Source organism: Botrytis fragariae (assembly GCF_013461495.1).
Source record: "Botrytis fragariae strain BVB16 chromosome Unknown tig00000223, whole genome shotgun sequence".
Lineage (NCBI taxonomy): Eukaryota > Fungi > Ascomycota > Leotiomycetes > Helotiales > Sclerotiniaceae > Botrytis > Botrytis fragariae.
The window spans coordinates 747,349-772,755 of NW_023501001.1; the positions used below are offsets into that span (position 1 = coordinate 747,349).

Here is a 25,407-nt window from a genome sequence, read left to right on the forward strand (position 1 = left end):
CCGAGGTTGTTTTATTTTACACTCAATCACATTGATACTTATATTGACATCACATGATTTCATTCTGACCTTTTGTCTCGATTTTTCAATCCCCAGTGAAAATAGTGCAAGAAGGAGGAATCAATTATAAGTTTCCTCCACCCTGTAATGTATTTTGCTATCAAGCTTTGTCTTCATGGCTTTCAAATCACAAGCCATGATGATTCATCTCATTTGCAGACAACTGTGATGATTCTTCCTTCATCTTTCTTCCTCTGCGCTCAGCCTAAATTCGCTCTTTGGTATCTCGTTTTCCCCAAAGCTCAAGCAATTTCCTCAACCCATTTGTACCTCATCACCACTTGTTATCGTATTGATCCTCCCATCTACCCCATTTCAACCATGCAACAGCATGATACAAGAAAAAAATCCGATGCCGAAGCCCAACCGAATTTTCACCACGAATGTGACAAAGTCTTCATCTCCAATCCTCCGAATAATACCCATTCATCTGAGTCCATATCTACCATATGACGTGAAACAAAAACCAAAGAAAGGAAAGACGAAACAATGTGTCGACATTCCGTTTATAACAAAAGGTCCAGAGAGAAAATCGAATCATGTAACGCCAAATCGCTATGCATTAAAACCTAGGCAAAAATCATAGTGTAGATGAGACTTGCTAGTCCGCTTAAAAGATTGGTTGTATAACAGAAAGTAAACGAAGGCGTGCCGTTGGAAACTCATTTAATGTCTGCCACTATTAAAGGTATGAGCGAAATTCTTGAAATAGGCGTAAAAATACATACCAACTTTAGTTGCAATATCCGAAGCAGGAATAGGGTCTTCATGCTTTGCAACACTACCCTTACCACGCCAAGTACTGACAGCAGGGATCTGTGCATCGTAACGTACTTCTTCTGTACCATACGCACGCGGGGTGAGCTTAATGAGGGTGTGAAGAGGTACAGCCATCCAGGGTGATTCATCTTGGGGCTTCTTCATAAAATAGGCGTAGATGCAACTACACATTGTTAGTAGATCATAAGTAATCGGAAAAACAAAGCCTACCGAAGAACAGCCTGGTGAGTAACAATCAAAATATCCTCTGATCGCTCCAATTCCATGATAATGGGTTCGAGACGAATAACAACATCGCGGTAAGACTCTCCTCCACGATATCTGTAGTTGTATTTATCCTCGTCACGGGCCTCGAAATCATCTGGATATCGCTCTTTGATATCTTGATAAGTAAGTCCATCACAAACACCAGAGTTGAGCTCATCGAGTGCTTTCCATTGAAGCTGATTATACTCATTGGGAAGGTGACGAGCAGTGGCGATAGTGCGACGAAGAGTTGAAGTCCAGACCGTTAAAGGGCGATTGTCCTACATAAATTAGTCATGGGATTCGACTAGAACTAGACCTCGATGAGAAAGTACATACTCCTACTGATTCGAGTACTAATGAAGGCAATTTCTTGGCATACATCTCTCCACGAGGGGATAACTCGGCATCACCACCAATCTTTCCTTCGAGATTGTACATAGACTCTCCATGCTATATATCATTAGCAAAATGAGATTTCATGAGATCCAATGATTTCTTACTCGTGACAGCCAAATAGATCTCGGCTTAATGTGTAAATTCATCAAGTAATAAACCACGCGACTCTGAAGATAGTCTTGAATTCGATTGATGATGACTTGTTTTCCAACATTCATGATCTTCAGATAAGTAAGATCACTCTCTTCGTCGTCAATCGTCTCGTAAACCTTCTCGTAGTTCTTGATCCTATTCCTAAAGTCTTGAGCTGCCTTTTCCGGGTCTGAGCCGGCGTAGTCTGGGGATGTTGTCTTGACTTCTAGAATGTTTGACATGATCAAATCTTCATCGTCGCATTTCGATTCGACAAAGAGGGTCTCGATTCCTTCGGCATCGCAACGGTCTTTGATCCATCTCCGGCGTTCTTTTGTACTGTTCGTAGCATCGAGAATGGCAACAATTCCTTGTTTATTCTTGAACCAATCGATCATATCATTGACGGCAGCTTCAGCGGCAGCTCTACGCATCCGTTCGCCCTCTGTATTGGTTGTATCGAAGAAATCGGCAGTCGGATTTGGGGTTGCATTTCGACGATAGTTACCGACGTTAAAAACTTGAGCATCGATGGATAACCATTTGAGATAACGTTGAGCTGTAAAGTATGCGATGTTAGCGTTTGTGTATTCCCAAATCGATTGAAGTTTGTACGTACCTTTTTGAGCAATGAGCGATTTTCCTCTTGCAGGAAGACCGACCATTACCACGCAGATTTGAGTATCCTCAACCTGTACACCGAGGCCATTAGATCTTGTCTTGAATCGCGTCATGGTTGCTGTGAAGAATCGGCGGATTTGAAGATCAAAATTCAACGTAAGAAGAGAAGGAAGAAGTAGAATAAAGGTTCAAATGGCAAATTATTGAAGAGAGAGAAAAAGATGATCGCGTGAGGTTGTCAACGGCGGTCTCTTTAGTTTATTAAGGTAGGTAAGGAACGGGTGAGTTCGGAGGGATAAGCTATTTTTACACGGGGAGAAGCAGAATTAGATTTTCCCGAATGGTGCTTTTTGATGTCTTTTGTGTCCAAGTCAACTAAGAAATAAGCAGAGTGGATGAAGGATGAAGGATGTGAGGTATTTGTGTATATATCGAGAGAGGTTTGATTTTGGTAAAGTGTAGAAAAAGGAATTTATGATTTCATCCTATCCTGCGCTGTCCTGTGCTATCCTGTGCTATCCTATCCTGTCCTGTCCTTCTAGAAAGAAAGAAGGAAATGAAGAATCAGGGGGAGGAAAGAGCCCCTGTAGGCTGTAGGGTACCTAAAGTAATGCTTGAGTGTGTGTGCTTGGGCCCTTCTAAATTCTAAAACATCGGGAATCCCCTCCAAAATCCCGGTTTTCCGACAAATTCCACTTCTAATCACAACAGCTGAACCTGGTCTGGTCTGCTGTGCTATGCGTAATGTACGAGAAATTTCATCCTATGACGACTTTATAAGGGCAAGTCCAACTTTTGCATCCACTGGGAATCTGGATGTACAAGAGCATTTGATCCTTCCTGCAATTGGAAAATGCTGCAAAGGTAGACAGACACTCAGTACTAGGTAGGCCATGAACGAGGTAACCTCAGAATAATTCAACCCCGCACAAGGCTGAGGAATGTAGAGGCTTGTTTCGACCCCTCGATCGGTTTGACATCTGAGAAAATGGTTTACAAGTAAGGTGGCATTGCATTATTGACCTCGGGAATTGGTTATTAACCGGCTAATCTGCCACTCTCTTCAGGATCAACATATTCTCTCTTCCCAAAGAAAAGAAAGAAAAGAACTTCAAAAATAGCTTCGAGGCCGGTTGGGTAAAGGGAAAAAAAAAGGAGAATCATCATATTTGGGTCGAAACCACATTGTGGATTGGCTTCCCACTATTCCACCAGAGATCCTCTTTTTTCTTCGGAATTTAATGCGCTACCTAGCATCTTCTTATTACAACCCAAGACCAACGACCTCAATTCATCACAACTACCACGCCAGAATTACTGGTCATGTCATGTATGGTGGAATGAATGATTAATACAGGGACATCTAGAACCTCTTCCCAAAACGTTGGGTTCATCGGGAAAAGGCCTTGCTAGCTTTTATCCATCCACCCCATCCCACAAAGTCTGAATGAGCGTTTAAAGTTCGCAAAAACATACTCTCAATGGTCTTCTTGATTGTCGGTTGGTCTGTCTTACTCGTCCTGTCTTCTCATTGGCACATAGTTGTGTCAATTGTGTCAAGCTTCCCTGAGCCCCCAGATGCACTCGTATAGGAGCCAGGAAAATTCTTTACCAATAGGTCGAGAAAATTCTTTTTCCTGCAAGTTACTTCAAATGCAGCAAGTTTGTCTGGCTCGCCTGGTTCATTCGTTGGCTTCTTCTCACCGCTGATCTTGCCACTTCAAACCTAGACTCCCAAAACTAGACTCTGCATCACGTGGATGAGATCTAAGTCTAAGATCTGTCTGGTTGCATGGTTGCATAATTGCACCATCTTTCTTTGCGTTCACGATCTTATCATTGGAATGAGTAGATCAAGTCAAAACTTTGACTTTGATGGATTGCTTCGATTCATCAAGAATTTGATCATTGTGAATGAGATCTTGAAATAGAGAGTTCTGAAAGTTCTGAGAGTTCTGAAAGAATTATTTCACATACATCGTTTCCCGCAGAATACATTTCCCCTTTCCTTCTCAATGGACCTCCTCCGGCTGCAACTCCGTACATATTTGCTTGATTAGATAAGGATGCGTGTGTTATGTGGAATAAGATGAGGACGATCAATGATCAATGAACCAGAGTTGTAGGCAGGAATTAGAATTTGAAGAAACAGTTTATCACACTGTTGGAAAATAAGAGGAAGTGATCTTTTAATAATGGTGTTGGAAGTCTTGTTGATGTGATGGACTGTATTACTTTCTCTTTTTCAAGCCTGATGGTGGGTAGTGGAACAAGCAAAGAGCAGTCATTATCTGCTTTGTTATTCCCTTGCTTATCCCTTATCGTAAGATTGATAAGACTTTGCATGCTCGGAAGCTGTATTGAGGTACATAAAGCGGCGTACTATCTTGACAAATCAGAAGTGGTGAGATTAAACTTGTGGCAGTATTGTCTGGTATAATCTGCTATCACTCAAGTATATGATTCTAATTTGCTGCTGTATCTTTCAATCTTTGATTTACCAAGATGAAAATTGATTTCACAAGCAAGAGGAATAACAATGCAATCAAGGGCAGTAGAAAGTGTCTACTTACAAACTATTGTTCAGCAAAAGCAATTTCATACACCATTGGATAATTGGCTGATGGTTGGTCCGTGCTCTACATGACCTAATCCTCAATGCCAACTTCCATTTCCAACCCAGTATCGTCTTGCCAATTCACACATGACCTATTCTGACACTATCGACCTCTTTGTACCCTCTGCTTCGGCAAGGCTTAAAATCTTCTGAAAACTCCTGGGAACTGCACCATCTGAAATCATCGTCGTACAAGTCAAAGATCAAACAGGAACGTAGTGGCCGAAAACGAAGTGATAATCTGGAGAACTTTAAGTGAAGCTCTCGAGCTATTGATAGGGAGTTCCCATGGTTGTTAACCCTGGTCACTTCTAGAGTAGGGTTCTACTTGACCCCTTGCAACATGTCAAATCGGGGTTGTTTTTGGCTGTTGGTTCGCAGATATTGGGCGTGGTTATGTTTTTTTCTGATGGAGTCGCTTGTTGAGATATTACTGGGCTAACGGGAGGCGGCGGTGGGAGGAGGAGCTTTGCATTGATTTCATACTCGACTTTACGCTTATATTAAGAGATAATCAATTACAAACACCCAAGACTAACGATGTTGCAGCAGACAGTCCGCTCTGATTCGATTGAGGAGACTAAAGTTGCATTTATTCATTGAGCCTCGGAATACTAAGCGTGCTGAAATGACTAATTGGAAGGCAGTGGATAGCCGAGTAAGAGGAGCGGTTGTAAGGGGAAGTAAGATAAGGTCAACGCGAAGTGATAGTGGAAGTGGTACTGGAACTGGAGTGGAAATTGCACGGGTTAAGGGAGTCGATATAGAGGAGAAGGTTCTCATATTAGATCTGGAAGGAGAAGGAATGGAATGGAGTGGGAGTGGAAGTGAAAGTGGAAGTGAACGTGAAAGAGGTAGTCTGGCTAGCAATTAGCAGGCCCATACACTTTGAGTCTCAACCGGCAAGGTACCCAAGTTATATTAACCTTTTTTTCATATCTGATTCATTAGCATTATGCAATTGCGAAATCTGGTGAGTCAGCCAGAACTTATTGAAGCTCTATTTAACAAACTGTCCTAAATTAGGGATTAGATTCAATAGTATTGAAGCTTGATATGTTACCTGAGTAAATGCTTCCTATGCGTTCAGTTGGAAAGCAATACCGATATCTAGGTAGGTAAAGGATGGTATATTATTGACTTTAAAATTGGAGTGGAAATGAATTCGAAATATTGAGATGGATAGGGATATAAATACTTATGCGTATAGATATGGATTCGGGTATGGGTGGTTGTGGCTAAGCCAATCTATTCGTTTACCAGTGGGTGCAGGACAGGAAACTTAGTTGCTAATATCTTCCGAAGTCTAGATTTAGATAATTTGAAAATCTGAAACAATGATTCATCACTGATTGAACAATAAATAGAGAAGTTCTGGTATCAAATAATTGAAGAATACATTTATTACAAATTTCAAAAGTTGAGAAATGTCTTGTTAGTCTCCATGCACCCAGTGGTGAACTTAATGGTCTGTGCACTTTTATGGAAAATCTATTCTTCCGATAGGTTTTTTTGACTGCCTCTCCTCTTGCATTGTCATCTGTTCTTCTAGTCTTCTCCTTTTGAGTTTATGTTTGATGAGCACCTTGATTTACTATTTGCTTTATTACTCATGAGTTATGGAAATCGAGAGATCGATCTACTTGAAGAACCTCTTCATCTTTCTCAAATTACAGTCCCAGGATTCAGGAGTCAGGACATATCTCTATCGTCTCGGCGATCTCAGATGTATGACTTTGATATCAAACTCTGTCTCAAACTTGGATCAGTTCTCTATCATCTAACTCAGAACACAACTCATCCACCAAGAAGTATATAAACACTTTACTCCCAACATCCCATCTTCAAGGAAATGGTCTGAATATCTTCTCATTATTTCTTGTCATCTGCTTGCTAGCTGTTCTCTTGCCTGCTTTGTCTGGTACAGATCATACGTCCCGAGTTTCTCTATAGCTTATGTCCACAAGTATCTATCCTTCTGCTAAAAGAGGAAGTTAAAAGAGTCACCCTTAGCCATGTCCTTTCGTGAGATACACTATGCCCGCGCTGTCTTCCTGTTACCTCTAGCCCATCCTGAGAAGAAACGCAAAAAAATTCAAAACAAAAGAAAGGGGAAGGAGAGAGGAAGAAAATGAAAATGAACACATCCGCTATGCCTATGCCGCTTGCTACTTCGCTTCAGTACCTCACTATATTGCTCGCTAATCGTCATTGATTGAATGCTTGTCCGCGCTGTGCAGAAAATGCAATGCATGCCAGGGTGATATTTCCAATCAGTTACATAGGCGCCATTCTTAGAAGTTCGTTTATCCATCGATCGCTTCGAAGAGACCCTTCATCTCGCCGATCTCCATAATTTCCTCTTCTTCAATCATGACGTCCTCATCAGCTCTTCTCCCACCCCATCCAACTCTGTCTATTGCGAACGATGTAATCTCCTCTCCCGCCATTCCATTTTCATACCCAATATTATACTTCGGAGACGGCAAACCCGCCTTTCTCATTCCTGCTTGTTTGAAATCCGCCAAAGTTGGCCAGTCTGCTCGTACAGGTGATTCCTCGTCCAAGCTTGGATGTCCCCAAATACTCTTCCGAGCGAGCATGCTTGATAATTCGTCACTAAATGCTTTTCCTCTAAAAGCAGGCTTAACCTTGACATAAGTTCCTTCGCTCTTCAATCTCATGACCTCCTCTTTGTTCTTAATTCGCTCGTTCATTTCATCCCTCGCGTCATTCTTTCGCTCCTCTCGATGCTTCACCAAGTCCTCGGTGGATTTGGGAAAGTATGGTGATGTTGTCAGGCCAAGATGAGTACCTTGAATTCGGAGACGATCGAAGTTCTTTCCAACTTCATAGGTATCACTTCGATGGGTGAGGGATGTTCCAGCTGCCTGTGTCATGGCGAGAGGATTCGGTGCGGAATTTGCAGCCTGATACGCAGCGATGACTTTATTGGTTCTTGTCGAAGTTCCACTTGCGTCCGAACGAGCAGGAAGTGGGTTTCCACGACGAGATAATTGAGGAGGTCCTGTGTAGGATGGGACTCCAGCTCCATCTTGTGGCATTTCTCCCTTCTTGCCACCCATGAATTCTCCAGTGGGAACGGAATAATTCGCAGAGATAGATTTCGCTCTCAAGACTCGTCGGTTTATAGCTTGTTGGTTCATACTCATGCCAACACCACCTCCCAATTGGTTTCCTTCTCTTATACTTGTCGCACCAGTAGGTCTGGCTAGGATACCCGTAATAGATGGTCTAGCATTTGTATCGCCGACTACATTCCCAAAAACATTCCCATCCTGCAAAGCATTAAAACCCAATGGTGGAAAGTCATTAGCAGACGGTGGCTGTTGTCGTGCTGGTGCGGTAGGGGTACCATCGTTTTGGTGAGCATGGCGAGCTCTAGAACCAGGTCGGTTTCGACCGCTTGATCCACTGCCTCGGAGGCGCTTCAACATCGCATTGTTTCCTGCTGGTGGTTGGGGGGTGGGTGTGCCTTGGATGTTTCCTTTGATCGGTTCCATCTTTTGTGTTGTTCAAATCGACGTGGATTTGAATGGTGCAAATAAAGGGCTGCGAAGAGAAGTAGGTAAGTAGGTAAGTAGATAGAAAGAATTTTGTTCTTGCGCCTCTGCTTCTTTGATGTTGAAAATGTATGTATGTATTTGTATCTTGCTTTCTTGCAGTAATCAAGCCCACCTTTTCAATTCCCAGAATCAGAAAGCTCTTTTGAATACTTGAAAGGATCGCAGGATTTAAACAAGCAGAAGAAAAAGAAGTTCAATCTTGAAGCTGTATGGATCGTATCGTATTGAACTGTATCGTATTGTAAAGAAGTGCAGCAGGAACAGCAGCAGGTGCAGCAATAAATAGGATTCAAACTGGGAGGAATTATTCAAAGTCTATACTGAAACGAAAAAAAGTAGTTCGGATCTATATTCAAAAATTGTGGTGGTGGTGGTGGTTTGGCAATCAGAGCCCCGATGTCGCAGAGGGAGGGGAGGTTTGGTTTAGGGACTGGGAGTTGAACTATGAGGGTTGGACTTTTTCTCTGGCTTTTGTCTTTTGTTTATGGTTGTTGGTTTTTGGTTCTTAGGGAGAAGAGTGATATAAAAGGAAGAAAGAAATAGAGAAAGAAAGATAAGTGTGGTCTGGCTGGCTGGCTGGCTGGCTGGCTGTCTCTCTGTCTGGTTGGTGATACAAGAGTGGCTCAAATGGTGATTGGAAGTTTTTATGAGATGAGGTTGATAGATGTTGATGAGAGGTTTGGGATGATATGGAATGGATGGGGCAGAGACAGAAGTTTGAGGGGAGTGAATGGGAGTTATAATGAGTTGGTTTTCTGTGCAGGATATCTATTATGTATGTATTTACGGGTTTGGGAGAGAGTATAGTATATTGTAGGGTAGTGTAGTGTAATGGAATGGGAGTCTTGTATTTACTAAACTAGATGAGTTGTCGTACTTGGGGTTTTGTGTACGTGTGAGAGATTGTATGGTATGGTATTGTTGTCTAAAGGAAATACCCAGGTAGATATTGTCTTGAGGAGAGTGAATGTGTTGCATGTGGATATAAATCTAAATTAAATCTAAATTCTTTAACACTAACAACACTAACACTCATACTCATACTCATACTCATACTCATACTACTCTATTTCATAATAACAAGACATCATTATCAATGACATAACATGAACTAGTATAGAATCTTTTAGATAGATACATTGTATGTATTAACCTACCCGAGTCACACTATTCACAGACCTCTCTCTCTCCCTCTCAAAAACATCTACCTCCGAACTCCAAACTTCACCTTTAAATTTCGACTTAAGCGATCTCGGAGTTCCAGGAGCTCTAGCCATTTGTTTCTTTGTTAACAGCAGTTTATATCAGTTTTAGAAACTGAACTTTTGAGTTTTGATCGTGGGTAGGTTTATCGAAAAGTGATAATGAGTAGATAGGTAGGTAGGTAGAAATTCTTGGGATTGGGATGGAAAGGGAGGTTGAGATATGGGGAATCACTAAGTAGATTGTCTGGGGAGATGTCTGGTTTTGAATAATATGGCGATAATCAAGTAATAAAGATGAAAAGATTATTTTTATATTAATTATTATTATTATTAAGTATAACATTCTTGCTTTGAAGTTGTGTGGTGTGGGGTTGTTTGTGATTACAACTTGTCTCACTTCAGGTCTCTTGTTTGTGACAAGAGAAAAGAGATGGGATGGGATGATGTGGTTGACTCTAGTATCTTATATCAGATGCCAGAATCTTGAGAAGTTCTCAGAATGAGAGAAAGTTTCTCTTTGAGATTCTTGAGTATCTATTCCATCTGCTGTGTAGTTCGTTGATAGCCATTGATATCTTATTGTCACTGGTGGAAAGAAAGTCTCACACAAAGAAAGAGGTTCTGTTAATACTGTTAGTATTTTACTTCTGAGAGACCTCGAAATTTTGAATAGATGGATTATTGGGGTTGAGTGAGTGAGTGAGTGAGTGAGTGGGTTTATCAGAATAGATGCAATGCATCAAAGTGCTTTGTGCGGTGTCATTTTGATGGCATGTATGTATTATATAGCTATGAATTGTTTGGAGCTCTTTCTCCTGGATTTGTACAGCTGGCAGAGAGTGAGTAGTGAGGCGTTATATTTTTGGGAATGGTGTCTTGAATAGATGGATTTACTTATCCGAGTGGACTGAGGGAAAAGATCTTTTGGGGGGAGTTCTTGTTGTAAAGCTCTATCATGGGGGGATAGGGAGGTGCTCCTCACATCTACTTTTGAGTAGTATATTATGGTGATGGAGCTTTTGTGAGTGCTTGCTTTAATAGTGCAGTTCTTTGAATATTAGAAGGGAATGGCTTTTATCTGCGTCCGTATCTACATCTGAGTTCGCACATTTATCCTGTTGTCACCCATAAGAGCAAAACCATTCCCACTACTGCCATCCCTTCATCCCCATCACAAACCGCAAGCTCTGGCTCACGACCATCCCCATATCCTATCTAGCCTTCGGAGCCAGAAATGGTTTCCCAGATTTGCTCAATATCACATTCATCATAACCGCCAGCCAACTTCACAAGTCTCATGCCTTTTTTCAACGTCTTCCCTCCGCTAATCTATGTCCTACTCCTCGAAAATTAAACATCCGAGTGATTATGATCTTGCTACCAACTCCTGATTGGAAAAGAGCAGTGTCCGCGATATGCAAGATAATTCTCGGCAAAGATACGTTACCGGTTCATAATTTCCCGCCTTTTGCTGCCTTGAGATTCTGAGTACGTGACATTTTAGTCAAGCTAAAATGCTATATCTATTCCCGAGCCACGACACCTGCATAAGAAGATGAGTCTGACGAGGAAAGTGCTTCTGAGATATATGAAGATCACGAATCGGGCGTTTTTTCGTGCAGAAACTTTTAGGTTAGATTTTTAGATGGGATTGAGGATGCGAAGTCGAAGATGCACCGAGTAAAAGCTTTTTTGTCTGCTGAAGTGATTGGACTTGGAGGTATCGTATCTATGGAAATCATGGATACTCCGTTGTAAAGTTTATAGGTCCTTAATTCTAGTGGAGTGTTAAATTTGCTAGTAGAAGTAATGAATCTGATGGTTTGAAATATATGGTCGGTGATGTAGACCGAAGGGGAGGAGAGAACATTTTGAGCTCAAGAATTGAGGATGGTGTTTCGTTAGCGGGTGGATATATTGCTTGTATAGTTCGTGAATACAAAGCTGATATAAGCTACCAAAACGGTAGGAGTGGCTCGGAGCTAGGTGGGTACAAATGCAAATGGCTATTAAGGACCACGCACTATGACAGGACTTTATGGGTACCCTTGAAAGGAAAAAGCGCTTCTCCAAGAGGTCAGTATAGTTATTCCGAAGATCAGAATGAAACAAAAAAATCGATTCATATTCCAAACCACTCCCTCCCATTCCCCTCAAATTGAAACTGCGCATATCAATTATACTTACCAACTCCCCTATCTCTCTCTCACCACAGGCTAAAATTCGGATTCCGGAAAACATCCCACATTAGCTTCTCCTCGGCCCGAAAAACAGACATTAGCTTCCTTCCGCCACATCCGAGATCCGATCAATACGAATGGATCTAGACCATGTGCTAAGTGGGACTTTAGGATACGTCATGACTGCTTTAACTCTTGAGTTTCTTGTTGACTTTGTATTTTGGGAATCAAATATTTCGAGATTCTCTATTCTTGGATATATTATTTCATATAGTTGGAGAGAATATTCTCGACATTGATCTTCTTATTAGTACCCAGTGAAACACTTTGGATATCTAGGATTTCTAAAGACTCTTGAAGAATTAAAGCGGATTAAGGAAAAAAGAAACAATGTCAAATCCTCAAGAAAAAAGAGTGCAAGCCGGCGAGGTAGAAAAGGCTCATGATATATCTACTCTGAAAAATACAGAATGTAAGAAAACCACACCCTTCTCACTTCATCCTTCCCCTCCTTGTCCTCAAGTATTCGTCCGTTCTGAGATTTCACAATTCCATTCCCTAGCATCCAATACTGCCTCCACCCCATCAGTCAAAATCTTGTATATCCCATGCTAATAAAGCAAATATAGGGTCAAAACCTGAATACACCCTTCCTACCCCCTCCCTCCAATTCCTCTTCCATCTCGAATGTGACATGGAGGAATTTCACCCTATTGGTGATGGAGGACATGGTAATCGCGCTACTGTAATTTTCAAAGGTTTGTCCTTTCTTCTCTCCTAACTTTTTCCCACCTTTTGTCTCCTCCACAACTTATGAAATAAAGCTTACCCTATCTAGGCGGCCGTTTCGAAGGTCCTCATCTCCGGGGCACCATTCTCCCCGGCGGCGGCGACTGGGAAACCATTCAAAACACTCCTTCCCAATCTCTCCAAACAGCTCACCTGGATACCCGCTATAATCTTCTAACTCATGATAATCACTGCATCTACCTGCGTACCACCGGTGTACGCACTGGTCCCCGAGATGTTCTAGAGGCACTTGGAGAAGAAGATAAGCATACTGCTCATGACTATAAGATGCGCTTGAACCTCACATTTGAATGTGATGATGCAGGAAAGTATGGGTGGTTGAATCGGGTTGTGGGGGTTGCTAGTAGTGGGAGAAATGGAGGGAGGGTGATTTATGATGCTTTTGAGGTTTTGTAGGGGAAGGAGAGAATTTGAAGAGGAGAGGATGCCTGGTATAGAGAGGCATTGTATATATATTTGTATGATTGTAGATAATGAGTGTGATAATTGCTTGAAGGAAATCGCTCGTGTAATTGGGAGATTCTGATGTCGATCATGGAATGAAACACAACCACTCATAATAGTCGATAATAGATAAAAAGCACGCTCGTATGAAAAATCCAAGACACTTGTTTTGCAACATAACTCTTAAAGCCAAACATTCCTCCAAATAATCTACACACCGTATAAAACGACCCATAACCAGAGTGTTCTCATTGCTCCACTCTACACCTCTACCCAGGAAACCCCATGACAAACCCAGCCCAAACCAAATCAGCTCGTTCTAACATCTCACTCAACTCATCCCCGAAGCCGAAGTTCGGATGGAACTAGAGGACGGCTCAGACCTGGATACATTCGTTGATGTAGAAGACTCCTCGGTATCCATGGCCTCCATATGTTCCATACTTCCACTTTCTCCTTCTTTTCCTTTCCCCTTGTCTTGTCCAATGCCATTGGGGTGGGTACCATTTGTTTCATGTGCAGAAGTATTGCCATGTGCATTTGCATCGGTCATATGCGTATCGACATTCTCCCCAGTCCTTCCATCACTCTCATTCGAACCTACACTTCCCTCTCTTTCACCTCCTTCGTTTCCCTCATACTCACTCCAATCACTTTCACTCCCGCTCCATCCCTCACTCTCCCCATCAACCAACCTCAAGACCTCCTCCACGACTAAAAAATCCCTCTCTAGCACCTCCGCCCAATTCTGTACATTCCCCAATTCCTTCACCTTCCTTTGTCCCTCCCTAACAACTTTTTCCAATTTATCCCCCTCTTTCCCTAGCTTCCCAATCTCTTTCTTCAATTCGTTTTCCTGTTTCGTCAATGCGCTGCTATTTTGATGGAGATTTTGCGCTCGAAGTTTCAGCGCATGTTCGTGAGGCGTGAAAATATTTTGGATGGATGCATTGAGAGCAGTGCGCGCTTCAGCTATTTGACGGGTGGTTTCTGGAGAGGGGGGCAATGGTGGAAGAGAGGAGGTAGAGGGGTTGCTTTGAGCATGAGAGTGAGTTGATGTGGAGACTGAAGCGGATACTGAGTGGGAGCGCGAATGTGAAGATGCAGAAGAGGGACCGGGAATATCGGGAGGTGGCGGTGCGAGGGAGGAGATGGGCATTATTATGTAAAGAATTGGTATATGTGAAGGATTGCCGAAATAATGCGATTGAGGATATGATGTCGAGAATGAAGAGAGGCGGTGTATTGTAATCTTACAATACCAAGCTGTAGATTCCTGTCTTTATCACTTATCAGATGTTTTATTGAACGGCAAAATTACAGAGCACAAGTTAGATATGCAAAGAAGAGAAATGGTATGGATTCGTTCCTGGCAGGTTGGAGAAGGCCATTGAGAGTAGAAACATCACGAGGTTGATAAGAAATGCGGGGAGGAACATGGGTTACATATGGTTACACAAGGGTCTTGCAGCCAATTCAGGTCCAGGTCGATCATTTCGATTTCCCCAGCTTTTATTCATATCGAAAACATTGTCTCGAAGATCGGATGGGTGTTGGTCAATAAAATGATTTAAAATCGGCATGTGGGCGAGGAAGAATGTCAAAATAGAATCATTGAAAATGGGTTCACACAATTCACGATTGCACCGACATTCAAATGCTTAATTTAATTGTACGAGCAAATGGCAAAGGGGGTATTCTTATTGCTTTTGAATTCATCATAGCCTATTGTAGAGAACCATTTTTCGCATGATTCCATATCAGGAACTCCATGCCATGAATCCCAATGAAATACAACCCATCCCAAATCCCATAGAAGATGATTTACTTTCTCAATTGGCGTTGGTAGAAAGCCAACTCCTCTCCCTCCAAAATGTATCCATCAACACGTCCAGATTGTCCAGGTCTGGATGAGACTGCGGCGTAAAGACGACCAGCCTCGAATTGCTTCTCCAAAGCGGGGTCAACCTTTCCTTGGGCAGCGAATCTCTCGTGGTGCTTCTTCTCAACGGACTTGCTCTTCTTGGTGTCTGGCTCCTCGACAGCTTGGCCGGCCTTTTGTTGACGTCTACGTCCCAAGTTTTGGCCGTAGTGTGCCTCGTACCATTGTCTGAATGGTGCAGCATCGACTTGAACAATGGCGGATCTGGTGAGGGTGTTGGTTCGGACCAACTCGTTGTTGGAAGGATGGAAAGCGACAACGATCACACGGACCTTACGGGCAATACCCTCAGAGGCCCATGAGAAGTTACCGGCTTCGAGACGGAGAGCACGGAATTTGCGGTTACCACCACGGGTACGGACGAGATGGATTCTCTTGGTTCCGATACGGGTACCTGCTTCTTGTCTTCCGGCTTCGAAAGCGCGCTTCTTCCCTGTAAAAGTCTTAGTTTTCAGGTTGGAACATATATCAATCAAGATATATGGGCTATCTACTACGCACGGTAATGGGATCGCTTGGCGCCAGAGGCGGAGCGTTTATGTCTGCTGTCACGGCTGATACCCATGATTGCTAATTCTGTGGTATGAATATTATTAGCCAAATTTGAACCGATATGTATGTGATTTTGTTCTCAATGCCAGTATTTGAAATGTCTTATCGAAGAATCGAATGCGCAACCAGCTATGCGATGGGGAAAATGCCCGAGGAGATGTGCGAAAGAAGTATTGATATGTGATATGGTGTGCAGTCGATTGGAGAAGGTTTTTGACTCCATCTGAATTATCCACTGTGCAACTATTCCCAATCTTTTTGTTCTTTTTACTCGACAGCCCTCTTTTTCCGCAAATTCTGGTTCCGATTTCGTTCTCGATATTCGATCGTAATACAAATGGACGTTGAGACGTTGGTAAAGTACTGACCTGATGGATTCGAATTACAATCGTTGTCGTCGAAGAATTTGTCGTGAGAGTTTGAAGAATTTCGAATCGAACTTTTGCAAAAATGAAAACGGTGCGAGAAGCTAGTGTGAAGGCTAAGATTAAGCGAATTTTTGTCTTCCAGGATTAATATCACGTGATCATACATTAAGCATGGCCCCTCCATTGTTTTACACCCGCTTTCTTCACTCCTTCAAAATGAAATCAACACCAAGTCTGATGTTGTACTCAGAACTCACGATGAGCAACAATTGAAAAATCATACTCGGTGACAATTCAGGTGTACTATCAACATGTTAGTATCCTACTCACTCCCCGGGAAATCTTTTATGGTATCATCGAGTTTTCGATATTGAATCATCTGCAATGCTACATAGCATACCAGACATGTTTCTAAACTTGCTATCAGATGTTAGCTGGTATACTATTCTTTTCGTAGGTCGTTATGCCCCTGCTTATCCTTCTTCCCGACTCATACTGAATCGTGATGATGCAAACGAACAGGCCATCCAATGGATAGAGAGACCCACTTGCATCTTCAATCCAAGTATCTGTTCAGAACGTCTTACAAGGTAAACTGAGCATCAGGAGAAGGAGATGATCACTTGTTCGGTCAATCTTGGACGATTTGCCCTCATCCAGTCTGATGAAAGATATATCGCCCGTGCTTAATTCTTCTCTACGACACATGGTTTGACGATTGCAATCTAAGACGTCTTGATATAGCTAGTTCAGCATCAAATGTGTAAGGTGGATTCTCTCCCTCAGGAGGATCCGACCACTGCGGATATTTACCCCTCGTCGATTAGAGCTGCAAGGGGCGGAAACAGAAGCGTTGTGCGGATCTTACTTGCTGAATACGTACAGGTAGGCAATGCTCCAATCTATATAGATGTAGAGGTGATAGATGTAGAGGTGAGGTTGAGCACGACCATTGCCTGGAGAGTATGTTGGTGGGGATCGAGTGGCTGTTAGAGTATGGCGCAGATATAAGGCAATGAATGCGCAAGAGAATATGTCGGCGGGTGGCTGAACAGGCAATGCTTTGATTGAGCCGTTGAATAGTGGTTGTTTTGCTTGACTGTAAGGATGGAAAAGATGAATGCATAAAGGAGATGTGTGGTGAGTCTGCAATGTATATTTGTCCCTAGCACCCTCAAAGTTCAGTCGACTTTTGTGTCTTTAGAAATGTACAGAAAGATACCATGCAATTGTGCTTCAATTGCTTTTACCAAAACTCAATGGATGTATCGAAAATACAATATTAGATTGTTCGATTTCAATTCAATGCGACTTAGAAGTATACCGAGATGAAGTTGAGTTGCCTTGCACTCTCCCCATCCTCACTTCCGGCTTCACAAATCACTGCCTGTCATTATCATTGCCGTGCTAGCCCTTGAATTGCATAAACATGATTTTCACTGCTTTCTTTTACATATTTCATTTAGTGGTGTGAAATTTATTGTGAAATCACAATAGGGAGTCTCTTCGTTCTCGCTCACCCCTGTCTACGAGAAGGGCCCCCATTGGCCTCACAATGAGGGGTAATTGGATGTAACCTCCCATAACACTTTCGCGCTCAAAATTTAATGGACAACACTTTCGCTCCATAACAACTCTTCAGGGTCACTCGATTTCAAGATGACCGAAGTCTACAAGCTACCTGGACATAAAGTCGACGTCAAGCTCCATGTATTCAGCCATGAGATCCATTGTCATTCATTGATGTTGAAGCTTGGTTCGGCTTATTTCAGAAAATTCCTCGACTCAGCAGACAAAACCCCCTCTTCTGCGAATGCAACCTTCAAATACGAATACGTTACCATTCAAGATACTTCTGACGATGTTCCAAGCCTCGAAGTCGCAACCAAAGTTAGTTTATCCCAACCATTTTCATTCTCTTGATCGCTGCAAATTGGAAAAATCCTCGAAGTTCACATCTCACTTTTGAATTGAGGCTAATGGAACCGGTGCCAGGTCGAGGGCAGAGGTGATAAGCCTGTCGACACCGGATCTGATCATTGGTACATTGCTGTTAAACATATGACTGATTGCATGTACGGGAAATCCTTCACACTCACCAGTTTTAATGATATCAACTTTTTGGCCAAGGTTGCAGATTTTTATGGTGCCCTGCCAGTCGTTTCAAGGACATTGGATACAGTATTTTTCCGAAGCCCGAAATTTATCGAGCGAATACCTGATAATGCTGGTTCTCTCTTGAAGATTGCCTACCAACTCAGAAACCAAACTTTGTACAAAGAATGCATGATTCATGTTGCTGGTCGGTGGAAAAGCGATCCTTGCATATCAGAAGACGATATGGATCTTCGAATCCGAGTTCTCGCTGCATATGGAAATATTTGCGACAAACTTGTTACAGCAAATCATGAATTGTTAAGACCGATTGCATTGTTCCGCCCAGAGCATGTAATGCATCAAGAGCTACGTTCTTTTGTGTTCCAGTACTCCCCGTCACTCGCCGCTTATTATCGAAATTTTTACGATAAACACTATGATGGGGACATCGATAAGATTTTAACTAAGGTATTGGCTAGTAATCTAATCCTTGATCCTTCTAAACTTGGAGCAGGTCAAGGAAAGTTCAAAAATTATTTTCTTTGCACGGAAATCACAGACAAGGAACTCCCATGGAATGAAGAGGAAGAAGACTGGTAGAGCTTCGGATTCCAGTATCAGATGAGAATTTCCAAAGCTCGGTATGGCTTGTACCACCATCTTTCAATTGGTAAGTCGATTTCACCTGTTCCCTCAATCTCAGCATCTAAAATTTGAAAGCCGAGGTTCCTGTACACTCAACTGACACACGCTAGTTTCTTTCTCTAACGCGGTAGTTCATGAACGGCGGCTATTTACTCACATATTGCAATGACAGATTGGAAGTGGTATCTAGGCTGATGATTTCTCACATGAGAGTTTTGCGAATGTTGTCAGGGCTCTCGGCAGACGATGTGTTATAATTACAAAACAATTTCAATGACGCTACACAGTTTCAAAACAGCTTCTGTCATTGGTGGAGTGAATTGATAGCGAAACCTTATGAATCCTATATGCTGTGACTATGCTGTGACTTGCATCCCCGGTAAAAGAACGCATGCCCTTCATTTTTTTTACCAGTATTCCAAGAACCCTCAAACTCAATAACTTCACGATTATACACCACATGATTGTTGTCAAACCCCAATAAAGAAATTTGGTAAAGGCCAAAGTTATATAGTCCTACCAATAGACTTCATACATACACTCACGTCATCATAATGCTAATATCATAAATTATCAAAGTTACAGGTCCATCCCTTGACCCCGTGTACAAAACGACACAAACAGTCCCAGTGCTCCAACTATCTATCTTTTCTCTAGTTCCCGAACCTGTTCAATCACACGCCATACATTCCCCAGAGGTTCCATTTACACCCAAAGTAGGAATCCAGATGGAGAAATGGCAAACGAGAATCTACCAAAATGTCGAAGGGGGTGAAATTGAGAGTTGCTGGGACGAGACTGCGGAAGCTTTGGAGCGAGGCTGTTGGGGGAATGGCAGAGGATTCAATGGCGCTTAAGGAGATGCATGGGGGGGATTATCGATGATGTGACTGGGTTTCCAGCGGGGGTTCGTGGAAAAGGAGATGGTTTTTTACTTGATGGATACGCGTAGAACTAGCTATTTACTTGCTTGCCTTTGAATCATAAGCACGAGCTATCCTTCGAATTAATGTACAGCGTTCAACAGAACATACACGAAAAAAGAACCATAGTAAAATCTCAGTCATCCAAATTTACAATACAAACAGACATCCAAGTCTCTGATCGATTCTCACTACGTATTGACTCATGTACAGAAATGATCAGGGCAATCACCGAAAGAGCATCAGGAAATCAGAATCCACACTAACAGCGAATAATCGCGATAACAACATCCAACTTCTAATAATCACAACAAAAGAAATACGAAAGCATTCCCAAGCTCCACAATCGTTGTCTGCTTATCTGCGCAGGAAACGCAGGGCTAAGCCTCAAGAATAACCGAGGTGTAGCGCCTATTTCTGTACGACGTATTGATGACTTCTGTCTCGTGTTACACGAGATGGAAGCACAAGGCTGTGTAGCCAACACGATAAATCCACCGATCGCGTGTATGTATTCTAAAGCAGTGAGATATTGGTCTCTTCAACACCGTCGACCCCAAGCGTATTTTGTATGAGTATTGTTGGCATTTTTACGAACAGCAGCGCGGAGGTAAGAGATGTCTTCCGAAACTTGCTGAGATATCGGGTGCACTTACCATTGTTGATTGATAAGTGTATAGTCCTAGATGCCTGATAATGTTCTACCTGCTGGATATCAAGTGAAAGTATTGGCCAGAGTACGAAGATGTAGGAGAGTTGTTGGATCTTCATTGCCACACAATTGCCCCTGGAAAGGAATGAGGCATCTAAGATTCTAGAATAGATTGGACCAATTATAAGGTGCAGGCGCAAGTTTCTCCGCATGTTCGAAATTGCTGACCTAAAAGTATAATGATGAATACGCTCGATACAAAATTGAAGGTCAGATTGTACCCTGGCGGAAAGCATGTACTGCTGCCTGAAGGGCATGAAAAGTACGGTGAACAAATCCCAAAAGTCTTGATGCGGGGGGCCAGAATACTGAGACCTTAGAAATGGGATATGAGTATGACATGGCTTACGGGAAGGACCGAGATCCCAAATGCATATACAGCTTTTATTACTGTGCTAGCCGTTTTGTCAGATTCCATACAGCTCGAGAAATCTCTCGAGCCTAAGCAGCATCTACGAGAGGTTTGCCATTGGGTGCTTCTTCTCAAGATTCGCAACAGTTAGAAACAGACGATACACTGTGTGAATGACAATGGATTCAACTTGGGTGACGATTGAAGACTTCTATTCATCCATGCTGTTTGTCAATATAAGGAGAAATTATATGTGACGGGAGAGTGTGTGATTACATCAGATATTCTACACAACTCTTAGTGATTGAATGACGTGACCTCAGCGTATGTTTGTACACTACTTAAGCCTAAAGACCAACATTAAATGGTAAGAAGAATATAACCACACCGAATCATAAGAGCTGGTGGCGAGCAGGCCAATTCTCGGCCAACTGCAAAATATTTTTAGATCGGTCGCGTGTCGAATCAAGGTTCATGTCCGTAACTGTGTACTGTTGGATGTTCAACCAAACTATCGGTATCAACGCAATCCGGACAATCATACTGTATCATCCAATTTCATTTCGCAGCATGACATCGACAGCGAAATTCTGTGTGCATCCATCACAAGATTGCAGCTTAATAGTCGATGCAGCTGCTGCCTGCTGTCAGTCAGACATGGCCTTTTTGAAAATGTACATAATGAAGGAAATAATATGCATGGGGTACGGGGGTGAAGGAGGGGGGAGGTTCAATACTACCCCAGAGAGAATTCAAAGGAAGGATCCAGAAGTTAAAAGGGGATGATCAAGAACTGGGTGCAAAAGCACAAGGTTTCTCATCCAATTCGGAAACAAAAACGAATGTCATTACATACACAAAAAAACCATGTTTCGAGACGGCAATGACATGAAAAACACTAGCTTGTAGAAACCGTTATTTTGCTAGAAGGGAGTACCTTGAGGTGATAATTTCAACCCCAGATACATCTTCAACCGGATTCTCAGTCCGATTTACCCGGAAGCGCTGACGAAGTGGGGGCCGATTTGACAACGTGGCCAAGGCGGGAACGAGTACTAAAATTGGAATGGTTGACCCTCTTCAACTAAAAGCTCGGTACTCAATAGGTGAACCAGACTGCTGGGTCCGAATTCGTGGTCTGATAGTTCCAAACTTGGACACTGAGAGCGAGGATCCACCTTGTAAATGCATCTGACAATTTATCCAGCAGTAATAAAGCTACCACATGAAACGATATGTTGAAAGAGGCCCTCCACAAGGTCTACTGCTGACAACCATTTCACAAAGCTCCACATGCAATGGAACGTGGTATTCGAGTCATCAGTGATGCCACTTGAATGTAAGGATCAGCTGCGGCGTGAACTTGCATTTTATATCCAAATACAGCCATCGGCATGCCGATAGATTCGGGTTCGGATGTCAGCAATGTTACTTTTGTTCCTAGTGGTACAGGGTTTTCAAGTGGTAGTTTTGATAATCCCTTCCAATTTTGCACGATTTATTTGAGGTCCTAAATTGGGAGCGACTATCATAGTTCAACTCAGAGAATGATTAGCTGTGTTGCAATTTTTTGGTTCATCAAATTATAGTGCTACGGACTCTCGTCGCACCCGTTTAAATGCCATTTTGATGTGATTTATTGTGGAGCTAGCCATCAAAATATCCCAGTCTGCGCGTAAGAGGCGTATGCAAACCTGGCATGCGAATAAGGGAGCATCCCAATGTGAAAATGACTGCATTTGTGCTACCAATACTAGAATTGCAGATCAGAGATTGCAGGTTGCAAGAGTTAGATTGATTTCTGGGCTTTTGAAAGGCAGGACGATTGTTCGGTCCCGAAATAACTTATCTTTTATGGCAAAATTTGTCATACCGAGGAGTTAGTTCATGAAGCGTTCATATGGTATGTTTTGGGGTCTGCTCTACCCAGATCTTTTTTCCCCTTTGCACAGCACAAAATGTGGCGCTTCTGGCGGCAGTGTAGATAAGTAAATCCTACAGAATGACATATGTGCACACTGGAGAAAGACCACTCGTAATCTGGCGTATTAAAATTATTCCAGATGGGAGTTATGATCCATGTCGATAACACCAAATGGTGATTGGCGTCTGACTGTGACAAGCATAAGTTTCTCTAACCCACAAAGTCGTATGCAGAAGCGATCTTGGTCCGTGGTGGATGCCCATATCAAGCTTTAGCGACTGCTACCGACAGATCTGAGACGGGTAAGGCTAATTACCGTTTTCTTCTATCAAATCCCAACAGCTAATAATAAGTAGCCGACCAAAGCTACGCTGATAATCATGAAAATGGCGGATTATATTGTTTACTGTAACTTCCCCCCCCATTCAATCTGCGAGTATAATGTTTACATGTACCCCTTTCAATATACTGAAGTTAAACCTTGACAGCTTTTAGGTGGCTGATAAGATAAAAGCAGTAATGTTGGTTTGTTCTGTGTGTCATGCTGACAACACCTTCCCCTTCGATCAGGGAATCGATCAAGCTATCTGAAATTTATGGACTGTACATGTAATGCAGATGGAACTAACGGCAACGACTGAAAGCGAGATTACGGCTTCCCGAAGATGATTATAAAATTTATTGGCATTAACATTAGTGATAGATCTGCGTGAATACAACAGAACAATCTCAGAAGAGATAGTAATCAGATATTATGGCGAGAAAATCGAAGGTGTAACCTGGTCTAGACTCGAGCGAAAGAGCTCATCTGCTGTTTCCCCATATTGAAGTATGTCTGTCACTATTCGGTAGCCTTCAGGCAAACTTTCGTCATTCTGTCTGCAGGTAACTCGAATTTCTTTAGTCCATCGATCGACCTCGAAAGACTCTCCATAGTATCTTGCATTTTCATGGATCGTTCCAGATTCATCCATCCCTGGTCGTTCGAGAGCCATCTTCCATATAGCGATTCTTGCAATCACACGGCTATCCCATGCACCCTCTCGCCGATGCGAAGAAAGTAGCAGTCTCAATGCTTCACAGCGTAATGCCGGCGAATTGCGGCAGTACAATGCGACTTCGAATAACGGTATCGTGGTGCGAATGTCGAAATTAAACGATGGTTTGCCTGTGAATTCAGTGAGCATATCATACAATATTACCAGGAAAGATAAAAAGTACTTCGCAACAAATATTTTTCATAATCTATTATGTCTCGCGTGTAAGAGACAATATACTGAAACGGCTCCAGGAGCTCGTCCGTGACCGATTGCGGTTCGTTGAGACTTGTGGCAAGCTTGATGATACTAATTAATATTCGCATTCTCAATGATTCTGGCCTCAGCACTGGATGTCCAGTAATATCAGGTTTGCAATCGGACATCCATGTAGATCGACGGAAGACAGTATCCCATTGTCTTAATTGCGCTACATAATAGTCTCTCAGCTTGATGGCCGAGCGAGGAATTTTTCTTCTCGGTGTGAATCTATATTTGAACATTTCTATATAGAGATTGTTGGCTCTTGTGACCAGTATACTTCGAGTTTTGACTGCTTCCTCTACACTAGAGAAGAATTCCGGGATATAAATCTGCTCTTTTCCGAATATAGCTTGGCGATAAGAGAATTCCGATTCAAAGCCCATAGTGGAGTAGTTGACACTATCGAGACTCATCAAGATACTAACGAACCTGTAATCCAGGAGTTTTGAGGTCTCTTTCGTAAGCAATGATCGGGCACATTGCATATGAGAAGTTGCTAGATCTCGATTCCCATAGAAACAATCAAAGTGAGCTAGTATGGTAGCGGCAATAAAGAGTGTTCTTGAACGTTCAGCTGTACTTTTTGTATCTGCTATGAAGTCTCTCGTTGACTGCAATGCTTTGCCGTATTGTTTAAGAGCGAACTGTTCATGATCTTGAATTTGTTGCGAGCTGGTAGTGTCCATCTGAAAGCTCCGCACAAGAGCAGAAACAGCTACAATTCCATGACGAATACATGGCGTGGAAAAGCTTTCCTGGAGAACGACTTCGGTCCAAAAGAATGACTCGATCGATCTGGCTGTACGGCGTGTTGTGTCCGCGATCATGCCATATGGATCGGTAGAAGTTGCAGATGTAAATTCTTGAAAGTATAGCCATTCTTGCTCGCTAAGACTTAGGTAAGAGGGTTCATGATTTGGTAAAGTTGGTGGTGCCGGACGTATAGGAACTAGGCTTTGTCGAACAGGTTCTTTCTTTTTCGATGATATTGGTGCTTGTATAGTATAACCACGACATCGAATTCCAGAATTAGAACATCGAAAACAAGCTGGTTTCCCTTCATCGCATTTAAGTCTTCGAAATCTGGGTATATCAAGTCAACATTGTGCTAGAAATAAAGGATTGGTAAACCATACTTGCAAGTTACGCAACCTGATCTGACTTTAGGCTTGGAAGCTCTTTTTCTGACATAATCTGACATTTCGGACATTCTTGATTGGAGACGTTGAACAAATAATTCGTGAAACTGTAAATCTTGAAAAACATGCGAGGACTGGCAGGTAATATTTAAAGTTAAATGCCAATGTACCGTAGACTTCCCCTCGAACCCACCTTGAAAATGGCTGAGGTATGCGGCTAAGGCCGCAATGGTTGGCCGTTGACAGGACTAGACATGGTAATAGGCAGTCTTCTGGGGCCGCAACGAAAGGGCGTGCAGGACATAGTCATGCCGGGGTCATAAGTGGCGTACTGCATATCAGACAAGAGTGAGATTAATGTCAAGGGGGAG

General features: G+C 42.5%; 8 protein-coding genes across 8 annotated transcripts; 3 read left to right on the forward strand and 5 right to left on the reverse strand.

Annotated features, from left to right (window-relative positions):
* Nucleotides 1–726: 726 nt before the first annotated feature.
* Nucleotides 727–2,351, reverse strand: Bfra_010977 (putative fructose bisphosphatase protein; the record flags this gene model as incomplete). The annotated part of the gene is made up of 5 exons (XM_037341306.1): nt 727–1,003; nt 1,051–1,367; nt 1,426–1,539; nt 1,590–2,176; nt 2,237–2,351. 5 exons carry the CDS (start codon nt 2,349–2,351, stop codon nt 727–729), a joined length of 1,410 nt encoding a protein of 469 aa, XP_037188725.1.
* A 4,810-nt stretch (nt 2,352–7,161) lies between these two features.
* Nucleotides 7,162–8,379, reverse strand: Bfra_010978 (uncharacterized protein; the record flags this gene model as incomplete). The annotated part of the gene is made up of 1 exon (XM_037341307.1): nt 7,162–8,379. The coding sequence occupies one exon, from the start codon at nt 8,377–8,379 to the stop codon at nt 7,162–7,164; it is 1,218 nt and encodes a 405-aa protein (XP_037188726.1).
* A 3,838-nt stretch (nt 8,380–12,217) lies between these two features.
* Nucleotides 12,218–13,033, forward strand: Bfra_010979 (uncharacterized protein; the record flags this gene model as incomplete). Its single annotated transcript, XM_037341308.1, has 3 exons — nt 12,218–12,299; nt 12,457–12,585; nt 12,666–13,033. The coding sequence occupies 3 exons, from the start codon at nt 12,218–12,220 to the stop codon at nt 13,031–13,033; spliced, it is 579 nt and encodes a 192-aa protein (XP_037188727.1).
* A 379-nt stretch (nt 13,034–13,412) lies between these two features.
* On the reverse strand, nt 13,413–14,240 carry Bfra_010980 (uncharacterized protein; the record flags this gene model as incomplete). The annotated part of the gene is made up of 1 exon (XM_037341309.1): nt 13,413–14,240. One exon carries the CDS (start codon nt 14,238–14,240, stop codon nt 13,413–13,415), a length of 828 nt encoding a protein of 275 aa, XP_037188728.1.
* Nucleotides 14,241–14,739: 499 nt separating this feature from the next.
* Nucleotides 14,740–16,127, reverse strand: Bfra_010981 (putative 40s ribosomal protein s8 protein; the record flags this gene model as incomplete). The annotated part of the gene is made up of 4 exons (XM_037341310.1): nt 14,740–15,456; nt 15,525–15,599; nt 15,944–16,056; nt 16,108–16,127. The coding sequence occupies 4 exons, from the start codon at nt 16,125–16,127 to the stop codon at nt 14,906–14,908; spliced, it is 759 nt and encodes a 252-aa protein (XP_037188729.1). The 3' UTR covers nt 14,740–14,905.
* Nucleotides 16,128–17,602: 1,475 nt separating this feature from the next.
* Nucleotides 17,603–18,640, forward strand: Bfra_010982 (uncharacterized protein; the record flags this gene model as incomplete). The annotated part of the gene is made up of 2 exons (XM_037341311.1): nt 17,603–17,833; nt 17,939–18,640. 2 exons carry the CDS (start codon nt 17,603–17,605, stop codon nt 18,638–18,640), a joined length of 933 nt encoding a protein of 310 aa, XP_037188730.1.
* A 4,034-nt stretch (nt 18,641–22,674) lies between these two features.
* On the forward strand, nt 22,675–23,187 carry Bfra_010983 (uncharacterized protein; the record flags this gene model as incomplete). Its single annotated transcript, XM_037341312.1, has 3 exons — nt 22,675–22,707; nt 22,820–22,898; nt 23,114–23,187. 3 exons carry the CDS (start codon nt 22,675–22,677, stop codon nt 23,185–23,187), a joined length of 186 nt encoding a protein of 61 aa, XP_037188731.1.
* Nucleotides 23,188–23,348: 161 nt separating this feature from the next.
* On the reverse strand, nt 23,349–25,107 carry Bfra_010984 (putative transcription factor cys6 protein; the record flags this gene model as incomplete). Its single annotated transcript, XM_037341313.1, has 3 exons — nt 23,349–23,764; nt 23,818–24,980; nt 25,034–25,107. The coding sequence occupies 3 exons, from the start codon at nt 25,105–25,107 to the stop codon at nt 23,349–23,351; spliced, it is 1,653 nt and encodes a 550-aa protein (XP_037188732.1).
* Between the last annotated feature and the right edge of the window lie 300 nt (nt 25,108–25,407).